This window comes from Theobroma cacao, chromosome 1, assembly GCF_000208745.1.
Source record: "Theobroma cacao cultivar B97-61/B2 chromosome 1, Criollo_cocoa_genome_V2, whole genome shotgun sequence".
NCBI classification, from domain to species: Eukaryota; Viridiplantae; Streptophyta; class Magnoliopsida; order Malvales; family Malvaceae; genus Theobroma; species Theobroma cacao.
Window position 1 is genome coordinate 12,394,991 of NC_030850.1, and position 12,408 is coordinate 12,407,398.

Below are 12,408 nucleotides of genomic sequence, written 5' to 3' on the forward strand. Positions count from 1 at the left end.
AAGAAAAGAAAAGAGAAGCCCATCCTCTGTTTGAATATAGCCTTTGGCTTTCTCTGTTTCTCTCTCTCATTCACATTTGCAATCGGCAGTGTTCGCGGGTTCTCTGGGGGCAACACGCTTTTCTCTCATCCTCATTCTCCTTCACTTAATTTACTCGCAACATATCCCAAACGCCTCTCTCTCAAACAACTGTCAGGAGCCTACGACGAACAAACAAGAGAAACATATGAACGAGGCAACCACCCTTCAATCTTAGCTGTTCTATCCCTTCTCTTTGTTTCTCTTTAGGTTCGTTTTCCTCGTAATTCTGTCTTTTACCATTCTTTGTTTTTCCTACTTGGGTCATCTTCTTTTTCTTTTTAATCTCTGTTTTGATAAATATGATTGTCTTTCTTTTGGGTTAATACTTCCTAGTTTGGTTGATCGTGTAATTTTCCTATTGAATTATATATGTATGCATGCACGTTAATTTCAAACGTAAATAATGTTTCTCAATTGGGTTTCTCCTCATTTCTGCATTCATTGGATTTGGTTTTCTTGAACTTTCATTGGCTTAAGTAGTTTGTATTGTGAACGTGTAATAATCTTTGTTTTTTTGTGTGATTAGGGGGTAGAATTTGGCCCAAAAACCAAGACAAGCAATGTCTAGTTATCAAGGTGTAATTGTTTCTGATCCTTGGCTTCAAAGCCAGTTCACTCAAGTCGAGCTCCGCACCCTCAAATCAAAGGTATAACCTTCATTTTCTCCTTCTTTTGGCTTTATTTTTGCTTTTCTCCATTTCTTTTCTTGGGGGTGTAAATGTAACATCAATTCTGACGTAATTCCTCTGTTCGGAAGTGGAATCTTGCAGTCTGTTCTAAAAATAATTACTGATTTTTAATTCTTCAAAATAATGTTTGCTTTTGTATTCAAATGTACTTATGAAACTAGGAGAAACAACTATACGGTATCTTATTTACAAGATTATAAAGTGAATTAGCAATCTATGTTTGACCTGTGACATGGATATTCTTTTTTGTTGCTTTTAGTTTCTCTCTGTAAGGACTCAAAATGGTCGTGTTACTGGGGGTGATTTGCCACCGGTTTTTGCAAAGTTGAAGGCTTTCAGTGAAATGTTCAATGAGGATGAGATTAAGACTATCTTGGGAGAGTCAAATAATGACATGGGTGAAGAAATTGATTTTGAGGCCTTCTTACGGGTGAGTCTTTTCAGTTTCCAATATCAGGGCTTCCCTATTTTTCCAGTATATAGCCTTGCTAATGATAAAGAAAATTTCAATAAGTCAAATGTTGTGAATTAATATTTCCGATGCATTTGTGTAAGGACACCTGTTGTATGTGTTTTCACTTTTTCTGCATATGTTCTCCATATTTCTTGCTTAGTGGCAATCTGTTGGATTTGGTGAATTGGCAGGCATTTTTAGATTTGCAAGGTCGTGCAACTGCAAAATCAGGGGGTTCAAAATCTTCATTTCTCAAGGCAACAACAACCACTGTTCACCATGCTATTAATGAATCCGAGAAGGCCTCCTATGTTGCCCATATTAACAGCTACCTGGCAGAAGATAAATTCTTGAAAAATTTTCTTCCAATTGATCCAGCCACAAATGCTTTATTTGATCTTGCTAAAAATGGAGTTCTTCTTTGGTTGGTGCAAGACCTTCTTGGCAATGCTTTATTCATTTGTCTTGATTCCTGATTTGATGTTTGTTGATGCTTTTGGTTGCTTTCATGCAGTAAGCTTATCAATGTAGCTGTTCCTGGGACCATAGATGAGCGAGCTATTAACACAAAAAAAGTTCTTAATCCCTGGGAGAGGAATGAGAATCACACTCTTTGCCTTAATTCTGCAAAAGCTATTGGTTGCACTGTGGTTAATATTGGCACGCAAGACCTTGTTGAAGGAAGAGTAAGTAATGCTCCTTCCTAGTACCAATATAGGTGTTATACTTGCTTTTTATTACAGATTTGCAGAAGGTTTTAACTTTTTCTATCGTCTGTTACTTTTGGTGATTTTTTTATTTTGTAGCCCCATCTTGTACTTGGATTGATTTCCCAAATTATAAAGGTATTCAACTCAAACTTCCTTCAAACTCATTTATCTTGTGTTTGTAATTCATGGAAACCATACTGATCATATCAGTTTTCTACATCTATAGATGTTTCAACTGATACATTATTAATTATATTGCTGATAATGTTAACATGGCGATGACATCAGATTCAACTACTAGCAGATCTCAATCTGAAGAAAACTCCTCAACTTGTGGAATTGGTGGATGATAGCAATGTCAGAGAATCTTAATCAGTTTTGCTTCCTTTCTATATTTTGATCATAACAGATAGTGGATAAGTTCTGTTTTGCATGTCAGAAACAAATTTTATTTTGCTTTTCTATAAATTTTGTAGGATGTGGAGGAGCTTTTGGGTTTACCACCTGAAAAGGTTTTGCTGAAATGGATGAATTTTCATCTGAAGAAAGTTGGATATGAAAAGCAGGTTACAAACTTCTCTTCAGATTTGAAGGTGAGAAAACTCATCAGTTTCTTGATTCTAGTTATGGCATGTCAATTTATACAAAAGATAATTCCTATCATGGTTTTCAGTGCTGCACTAAATTTTAGTTTTGGGCCTTAAGTTCCATGAAATGGTGAAAAATTTCAGGATAATGTTTAAATATCTTTCAGTGTCTCAAACTTTAATATATTGACAGACGATGCCTCCTCATATGCATGAGGATTTAATTCATGGTTACTTGTAGTCTGATAATAAGTAGTTGTTAATGTATAAAGTATATATTGCGAATTGTCTATATTATTTTCAGTTTTCTAGTGTGACTGATCTATCATAAACCTATTCATTCGTAGGATGGAGAGGCATATGCATACCTGCTTAATGCACTTGCCCCTGAACACAGTACCCCCTCAACTTTGGATACAAAAGATCCAACAGAAAGAGCAAACATGGTTCTTCAGCAGGCAGAGAAGTTGGATTGCAAAAGATATCTCACCCCTAAGGACATTGTTGAGGGCTCACCAAATCTCAATCTAGCATTTGTTGCACAAATATTCCAGCACAGGTGAGAAATAATTTATGCTTTCTGTCTGAAAAAATTCTGTGATATTGAGTTTTCATAATTGTTCATATTAACTTTTCCCTGTTCATTTTCATTGATTTTGTCAACTTGTCAGTGAACTGATCAGTGCCTTGTTTAAATTTAACTGTTCTTTTCTTCTGAGTCTTGGTAATTTAGTAATATTTATTGTCTGGGTTTTTTTGCATATGCATGTGGGAAAAGCTAACTCAATCATATACTTATAATTGCTTTTTTCTTGGGTTAAATGTGTTCTTGGGCTACACAATAAGAGGTAGCTCTCTTCGTCCCATAAACCCCACCCTTCCCATCCCAGGATTTGATCGCAAGATCTCTAAGATGGAGTCTCAAGTTCTAACCACTGGGGTGTCTCCTTGGGACATGTACTTATGATTGTCCAAATTAGTTTAACTAGCATATAATACCTCCTGCAGGAATGGTTTGACCACTGACAGCAAAAAGATGTCCTTTGCTGAGATGATGACTGATGATGCACAAACTTCTCGTGAAGAGAGATGCTTTCGACTGTGGATTAACAGTCTTGGAGTTGCCATGTATGTCAACAATCTTTTTGAAGATGTTAGAAATGGGTAATGTGCTCTTTTCTCTTTCACAATTTTGGCTGTCCCAGCAGTAACAAGCAGTTGATGAATCTTGTTTGGTGTTCACCTTTTTGTGCCTGCAGATGGGTTCTGCTGGAGGTTTTAGACAAAATTTCTCCTGGATCAGTTAACTGGAAGCATGCAAATAAGCCTCCTATAAAGATGCCTTTTAAAAAGGTTGAGAATTGCAATCAAGTTATAAAGATTGGGAAAGAGTTAAACTTCTCACTTGTGAATGTAGCTGGCAATGATGTTGTGCAAGGAAACAAGAAACTTATATTAGGTAAGATCTTCTATCTTACATTTTCCATAGAACTTCTGCCATCTATTCCTTATTGTTAATGGGATATCTGGTTCAAGAGGCACACTTTTTATGTTTTCTATGCTGTCTCTAGTGTGAAGTAAGGAAATTTCACCGCAAAACAGGGTATCATGTGCATTTAATATATGTTATAATCTCTTTTTCTCAGGTGTCTTTTTCATATCTTCAAGTCAATTCTTTTGTAGTGATTTCTCAACTAAGTTGATTTATAATTTTAAATGCTGAAAGCCTGTGATGTCCATCAAGTGCTTTAGTGGCTAGAAATTGACAGGTAACTTTCACTGGTTGGAAAAGCTGCACTTAAGGAATGCATTTATGTAATCAGAATGGCATAATCATTTTACATGATCCTCTCTCTCTTTTTTTCCCTTCTTACATGCTGAGAGCACATCTACAATGCAAACACTTGATCAACTTCACTTGTTATTTCTCAAGTTTATTTCTATGCAGTCTGTTATCCAACTCAGTGAGAGCTGTTATTATTCTTTTTCTTTTTTTGGTAAAGATGAGGTCTGTTATTTTGTTTTTTGAATATAGAGCACTGTTATACATTCCTATGGCTTTTAAATGGATGTATATGCCAAGAAATTTTTAGTTTCGGAGTTGTAATATGATCTTACTGATCTGAGTGGCACATATATAAGCCTTGATATGGCTCCAAGCTCTATGTTTCTCCATTATGTTCTGTAAAATGACTTCACTCTTCTCATTTACTTGTTTTTCTTCATCACTTCCAGCATTTTTGTGGCAACTCATGAGGTTTTCTATGCTTCAACTCCTGAAAAACTTGAGATCTCACTCTCAAGGTAAAGAAATTACAGATGCTGACATTCTGAACTGGGCTAACAATAAAGTGAAGAAGGCAGGTAGAACCTCTCAAATGGACAGCTTCAAGGTACACAAGGAATGAAATGAAACCATATGTTAAAATTTTGATCGTAACACATATACTAACACTCTGGTTTTTGTTGAGTCTTGCTTTTAGGATAAAAATCTTTCAAATGGTATATTCTTCCTTGAGCTTCTTAGTGCAGTGGAACCAAGGGTGGTTAACTGGAGTCTTGTTACCAAGGGAGAAACTGGTATGGCAATATTTTATTATTATATAAAGTCTGTCTTTTTCCTTTGAAGCTTGGTTGGCCATAGTGTTATATGGCACGTGAGCAATAAAATGAAGTACCTGCCAAGTGCTTTTTTGCTTTTTACAGAGAACATATAATTAGGATAGAACTTAGGTTCCTCTTGTGAAATTCCTTAGATTCCTCAATAAAAAATCACTAAAATAGCATTAATCCTGCTTTGAACCTTAACTTTTATCTTTACTGTTCCATTGGCAATTTTAATTCATGGTGATGATTTTATTGGGAAAGCTACGGACTTCACACAGGAAACTTTGTTCAAGTTGAACCCATATGAACAGATAGATGATACTATGTACATAAATGCAATGGAAGAGATGTATCATTTTATTGTTATTGACATTGTAGATGAAGATAAGAAGTTGAATGCAACCTATATAATCAGTGTCGCACGGAAGCTTGGATGCTCCATTTTCTTGTTGCCCGAGGATGTCATAGAGGTAATTTTTGTTCTGAAATTCAACATCCCTAATCCCTTCTTAGAATCATTTCTGATTTTAATGTTATCAATGATTTGCCATATCTTGAGTCTGTTTTTTGCTTGTGGTCAGATCAACATGATTTTCTTTACACGAAGTTATGGAAACAAACAAGCGATAGTTAATATTGCAGAAAATGGAGTGATTTTAACATTGGTGATAATATTGAAGAGATTTGAAAGTCAATCTTCTATTGAAATAAAATGATTTTCAGAAGAAGGAAAGGAAAAATAAAATAATATTAAACTAGTACAGGTTCCATATGACATTATTCCTTACATAAAAGAACGGCCAAATATTGAGAACAATTTCTAACCTAGACTGATAAACTGGTTAGACATACTTTGTCCCTCATTGGGTTGATATCAACTTAAGTCAATCATATACAAAACTCAAGTAAATTGTTGTCTATAGATGCTTGAATTTCCCATTTTTGCCTAGCAAACCCTTGAGATGAATGCTACTGAGCTGACCTGAATTTTTTATGCCTGAACTGGATAAACGTGACCTCTGGTATTGTTGTGAGGTTGGCATATTGCTTTGCTTAATGTAACTTCTAACTTCAATATCTGTTGCATAATCGTAACAGGTAAACCAGAAAATGATGCTTACTTTGACTGCCAGCATCATGTACTGGAGCCTACAGCAGCAGGTAGCAGAGTCTGAAGATGGTGAGGTTCCTGATGAATCCTGTGTGTCACCAAAGGAAGGTGAGAATGAGACAGCTCTTGCTGGTGAAGTCTCCAGTTTGGCTATTGACGATTCAGTCTCAGATACTGCTCTATCCCCCCATGTCAAAAATGAGGAAATTCCCAAAGATAATGGAAGCGAAGAACAATCTCCAAAGATTGAAGAAAAGGATGGTAATGAATAATCAGCATAGGCAGCTTTGTAATTCTTTTTGGTTTATTAGAGAAGTGGAACTAAAAGAGGCCTTGTTCCTGCATATTGCTTTTCGTAGACCACAGGAGAAAAGGAAATGGGACTGTAAATTTACCTGCTGTTAGAAATATTCTTTGCATTGAATTGATTATTCTGAATAATGCAAGAGGAGAAGAAAGCATTATAACGACAGCCTTCTTTGTATTAATCTTGATGACAAATTTCAATTGAAGCCGTGCTCCTTGTATAGCGGTATACACAGATTTCATGCATAGAAATTATGTAAATTGTCGAGATGTTACAACTTTGGTTTTTGGTAAAAGAAATAGTGTTCAAAAGTCTTTGCTTTGCTTCTCACTTATCACTTGTACAGCTTTGATTAGCAGTCGGATTTGTTGAAGATAAGAGTCACTTGACTCGTTCTTGTAATTTGGTGGAAGAAATCTTCATCTTGAACTTCGTACTTGTTGAAATTCTCCCTCCTAAGAAGAATTTCATTTTACTCCTCTCTTGCAAAACAACATGTCAATATGGTTGTGCAAAAGTGTTGCCAGGTGCTTTGTGTATTTCATGAGAAGACCAAATGGACTCCTGTTTTCACATAAAACCACTTTATATCCACTAAATTATCATTTCAATCTCCCAAATATTACATCATGGAGATCTTAGGAGATGACATTATCCACTTATCTGTTCCCATTCAATCATTTAAGAAAGTGGATGGTACAAGAATATACAAGGTCTTGTGTATGCTATCATCAAAACTATGCATTTGAGAAAAAGTATACAAGAAAGTCTTGTCAGTGCTATCATCGATACTATAGTATTTGAGCAAATGAGGTAACAAAAACACCCAGAGATCTTTTTGTTTTTGGATATAGCCAGGCTACAAATGAGACATTTATATGTCTAAGGGAAAAAAATGTCTATGCTTAACATTTATGTGTTGTTCATTTGAAACAAAGCAGGGATGAAAAGTATAAAGCTCAAATAATGCAATCTTCGCCATCTTCGGCAGAGGGAACAGATTTTTCTTGTTCTGCTACAAGCATAAGCATCTCTAGGCGCTTATCAAAGAGTAAAGCGCTCTCATCTCTCTTGTCAAGCTCAGCACCTTCTGCTTCAAGCCATTTTTCCCGAAGATCATCCAGAAGATTTGCTTGGTCTGTATTAATTGCAGCTCCTGGGGCACTTGGAACAGTTGTCCGGAGTGAGGAATCTCCAGATGGTGGCGGCAGTGTCAAAAGCATTGCTCGGAACTCACATATGTCAGCAAATGTCTCAAAGTTACAAGCAATGGTATCTAGACAAGACTCTCTTATCTTCAGAACACCATACCTACACATGTGAATTGAAATGAAAAAGCTTTGTGGTCACAACTACTAGTCCAAGGCTAATAATGGCATTATTGCAAAAGTTATAATAAAAGATACTACTTCAAAATGGTTTCGAATTCATTATAAAATCTTTCGATTCAATTCTGCCTACTGAGTGAGTTCCCATGCATCACCAACTTAATGAGGCAGATAAGATATCGCCTCTATGAGATAATATCGAAATCTAAATAGCCTACAAACTGCAAAGTGAGTGTCAACACATTACACAGTCTAAGTAAAAGCTGCAAGTCCATCAAGAGTCTGCAACTCCCAAAGTTTCATTCAACAATCAATGAATCATTCTAATAATAACACACAAGTTTAAATTTCATTACCAAGACCAGAAAATGTATCTAATCTAATATTAGCTATCTAATTTAAATGATTTTTAATCAGATAAGAATTGATCTCTTACTTCAGATTTTGAAGGAAAATAAGGTAGATATACCATACATGTCAGACAATATTAGCCAATGGCACAATTCTGCTGGTGAGACCATCTCTAGGTGTGGGAGCAGTACATCAGCTACAGCACGCTTAAGAGGAAATAATAGATACCGAGAAGCAGCATCAAACATTTCCTCTGCCTGGTCAATTAGAATAATTAATATTAGGTACCATTCAGCTAATGTCCACGAGCCACAAACAATAAAAAAAATATATAATACCTGATCTGGATCTATATCTGTCAAACCATCAGTGTACCTGAAGCAGTTATGGAGCTATAATAAGTTCCATGACAAGTTATTAAAGCTGACTAACCACATTATACATAACGGTTCAAAGAACTAAAGCATGCTTGATCATGCTGCAAAGAATATTAGGTAAGAGATTATTACTTTTTTTGGTAATAATCTCTCATTACTTTACTGACATGATCTGTGACCCTAGACAGCTTAGAGACCTACTCCAGTAGCAGTAATGTTCCAACCACAGGACCAATTCAGATATAGTTTCAGCATTATAATAAAAAGAAATCCAAAATTAAGCTACAATAATGAAGAAAAACATAAAAAGTTAAAGAAAAAAAAAAACCTTACATATACTCAATCATTTTCTCAAATGCCTCAGCACTCAAGTCATGTTCTTCCAGAAACGGAAGGGTATCACTAGTTAACTCATCTTTCCATTCATGAAAATCTTTCATACGAGATAATCTTGCATTAAAATATTCTGATCTTGATGCTAAAACAACTTGATGGCAACGAAAAATCCTTTTGTCAACTCTAACACAAACATCTGCAAGATCATCCAGAGAGTCACTTATCTGCATTGCACCAACATAATACTGTAATGTATCAACACCATTGTCTAGGTTGCATTCCTTGGGAGACTTTGCCAGGGAAATTTGAAGGACCCGATGCAAGGCAGCAGGAAGCCGGTCTTCCTCAGGGAGGGACAGGCCCTGTAAAATAAACCGTTTTTGAGAGTTGTCCACGTCTCTCAGTGCTTTGTATTCAGCATATTTTTGGTGAATCAGTTCTTTCTCTAGAACCCTTTGTAACGAATCACATTTGCATACTTTACAAATTCTCACAAGATCTTCCATATCATCTACAGCAACCTCTAGTCTGTCAGAATAAAAGAAGTGGATGAGGCTGTATAGAGCAGGATAAGACAACTTTTCTCTTGAAAATCGCACTTCACTGCGATCTTTCCAATCTGTTTCAAATTTTCTCTTAAAAAATGGTGACCGGGCACTTAAAATAACTCTATGAGCTTCAATGGGTCTGCCTTGCACAAAAAATACAACATCTGGGGGGAACTGATAGGAACTTGATGCCCCATTTGATGCAAGACCTAATTGAATATTACATGTTAGGTCTCAGATTCATATATGCATATTGTTCTTAGAAGCAAAATACTAGCAACCAAAAGTTTGGCTGATATTTTTGGGCCCAATAAAGCACAAAAGCAACCACTTCAAGTTTCATACTTAAGATTTCATCAAATATTACAGTGTTCTACTGTTTTCTGATATTCATAGTTGCAAAGCCTTCCCAAATGATTGAAAAGCAAATTATGAGAAGCAAAGTGCTCTTTCAAAGCTAGCTGTCACACTCACATCATTAAGGAAATAGATTGACTCTAAGGATAAATATAACGAAATTCTGAGCCATTTATGGCTGCACGCTCATTAAAAAGAAAAATAATCTAAAAGCACCATTGTTCAAATTAATTTAAAGATTTGACTCGAAATAACTAACAACAAGCTGATAGAACTTATGTAAGACCATCAGTGCCTAAGACTTTCCTTATTTTTCTGGATATGTACCCCATGACTCTTCATTAGTCAGTTACCATCAATCACCATATAATTTGCAATCATTTTCTAATCTCAGCAGCCAGAGGTCAGACATGAATTTCTGGTAAATCAAAAAGGGGGAACCTCAATGTATCAGTAATGCACTCTTGATGCTAGTTTTTAGTAGCAGATGACCTTAAACCAATCTTCTCTCTTCTGCATTATAACATCATCTTTGAATTGACAGAAATAAAGAGAAGATGAGTGAAATGATGAAATTACTCTTACTTAGCAAAATCAAGAACAGAGGAGCAACTCTTATCCACAATTTTGAAAATCTTTCAATAATTAGTAATGAGAAATAGTGCATGCTATTCAACTCCTAGTAGTTTTATATATACATCCCTAAAAGTCATGAATAATATACTGACAAAAAAAAAAAATTCCATTGTCATTTCATTATCTCATTTCTCAGAATCAACTTCTATCCAATCCAAATTAAGTAGAAAGAATTGTCTTTCACTTTACAAATCACTTCTATCTTATCAAGCCTTTGCTTTACAAATCACTTCTATCTTATCAAGCCTTTCCCTTCTCTTCTCCTCCATCGATCCAAACACTATAAATCATAATTTCCACACCTAAATGTGTAGGCACCATCACACCACAAAATGGTAAGACTTGAACAAAACTCTTAGTGCAAAGTTTGTTAGATTTCCTTCTTAAATCACTTCATTTGTTAAAATTACTGATGCAACCTTAATTCAATTTGATTTTTTAACTTTAATTCCCAAACGTTGAGTCCATACTAATCGCATGCTCTGATTTCAAGCAATTCCAACTTTAAAAAACAGAAATACTACTAAGTTAGCCAAGCTACCTTTCACCACTAAATAAGATCAATAATCAAGTTTAATTAAATACCACTAGCTTGCTCCAAATAGTCCCATATCAAAAATTAACAATAAGCAAAAAATAAATTTGAAAAGAAAGGGTAAATTGACCTGAAACTTCAAAATGTAATCCACTCTCAGCAGCCTGGTCGAGATAAGCCTGATTAGCCCCACAGCTCAAGAAAGTATCCCTAAGGGCACCCTGCAACGGCCCAAGAGGCGGAGGACGGGCCTCGAAAGCCTTGAGAAGTTTCCGAACCTTCAAGTTCAAAGCAGCGTAGTGACACCTGTCCCCATCAAAGGTATGTTCGGAGCAGATGGCTCCATTCTCCAGTAACATACGGGCGGCATCCAAGTGGCCAGCTAAGCAAGCGTAATACAAGGCAACGGAGTCCCAGTTATCACGGGCGTTAACGTTGACACCGGACTCGAGGAGGTAACGGAGACGGTCGACGTCGCCGGCACGAGAGGCCTCGAAGATGTCTCCGTTGGGGACCTTTTTGAGAGGGACGGAGGCGGTGAAGTCGGAAGCGTCGAGGTCGATGTCGTCGAGGTCGGCGGAGATGGTCCAGGAGGAGGAATGAGGTGGAGATGGGGGCATTTGGGAAATGGTGAGTCTCGGAGGATGATTTTCCGTTTCCGGCTGAGATTTTGGGTTTTAATGGTTGGATTAATTATTTTTTTGTCCAAACGGAAACGGATTCCTTCCGTGCCGTACCTATTTTCACTTTTTTTTTTTTTTATATCAAGACAACCTCCTTCATTTTATTATAACATTGTCAGCTAAATTTCATGTAAAAGTATCCTAAAATTATTTATAAATATTTATAAATAACACTTTTTTAATGAATTATTTATAGTTTTATCTAAAAACTTGAATGAACTTTTTACCTAAATTAAAAATTTTGAAACTTTGAGAAACAGATACCTTACTTGTGCTTTTATAATAAAATAAATTGGTATACTTAATTATGTTCTTTCTTTTGGTGAAGTGCTCTATGTTACAAATTAAAACATTTTATCTAAATTTAAAAATGAATAATTTGGCCAGTTAGCTATTTTTCTCAAAACATTAATATATATATATATATATATNTATATATATATATATATATATATATATATATATATTGCCTGGATAGTACGTTCTAAAGTTGGTACGACAATATTTTAAAATTTCTTAGAATTTGGTTTTTTTTGTGTAATACTATACATTTTATTAAAGTCGGATAAATTTTCAAGGTCATGGAATTTTCATGCGCGTTACCACAGCCCTTGATGAAATTCAGTGACACGTGTCATGAAAGTAATGGGATCAGCTATAAGAAAACCAATAAGAGCAAGACACAGCATGATAAAAACCTAAGCTTTTTCC

General features: G+C 35.6%; 2 protein-coding genes across 2 annotated transcripts; one reads left to right on the top strand and one right to left on the bottom strand.

Annotated features, from left to right (window-relative positions):
* LOC18612392 (fimbrin-5) lies at positions 25-6,774 on the top strand. The gene is made up of 15 exons (XM_018119131.1): positions 25-288; positions 608-728; positions 1,030-1,200; positions 1,416-1,648; positions 1,739-1,910; positions 2,031-2,069; positions 2,223-2,291; positions 2,411-2,527; positions 2,869-3,080; positions 3,530-3,685; positions 3,781-3,980; positions 4,757-4,914; positions 5,005-5,101; positions 5,507-5,598; positions 6,227-6,774. The coding sequence occupies exons 2-15, from the start codon at positions 642-644 to the stop codon at positions 6,509-6,511; spliced, it is 2,088 nt and encodes a 695-aa protein (XP_017974620.1). The 5' UTR covers positions 25-288; positions 608-641; the 3' UTR covers positions 6,512-6,774.
* On the bottom strand, positions 7,244-11,769 carry LOC18612393 (BTB/POZ domain-containing protein At2g04740). The gene is made up of 5 exons (XM_007049170.2): positions 11,145-11,769; positions 8,936-9,695; positions 8,564-8,600; positions 8,349-8,482; positions 7,244-7,857 (listed from the first exon to the last, which is right to left on the bottom strand). The coding sequence occupies exons 1-5, from the start codon at positions 11,632-11,634 to the stop codon at positions 7,506-7,508; spliced, it is 1,773 nt and encodes a 590-aa protein (XP_007049232.2). The 5' UTR covers positions 11,635-11,769; the 3' UTR covers positions 7,244-7,505.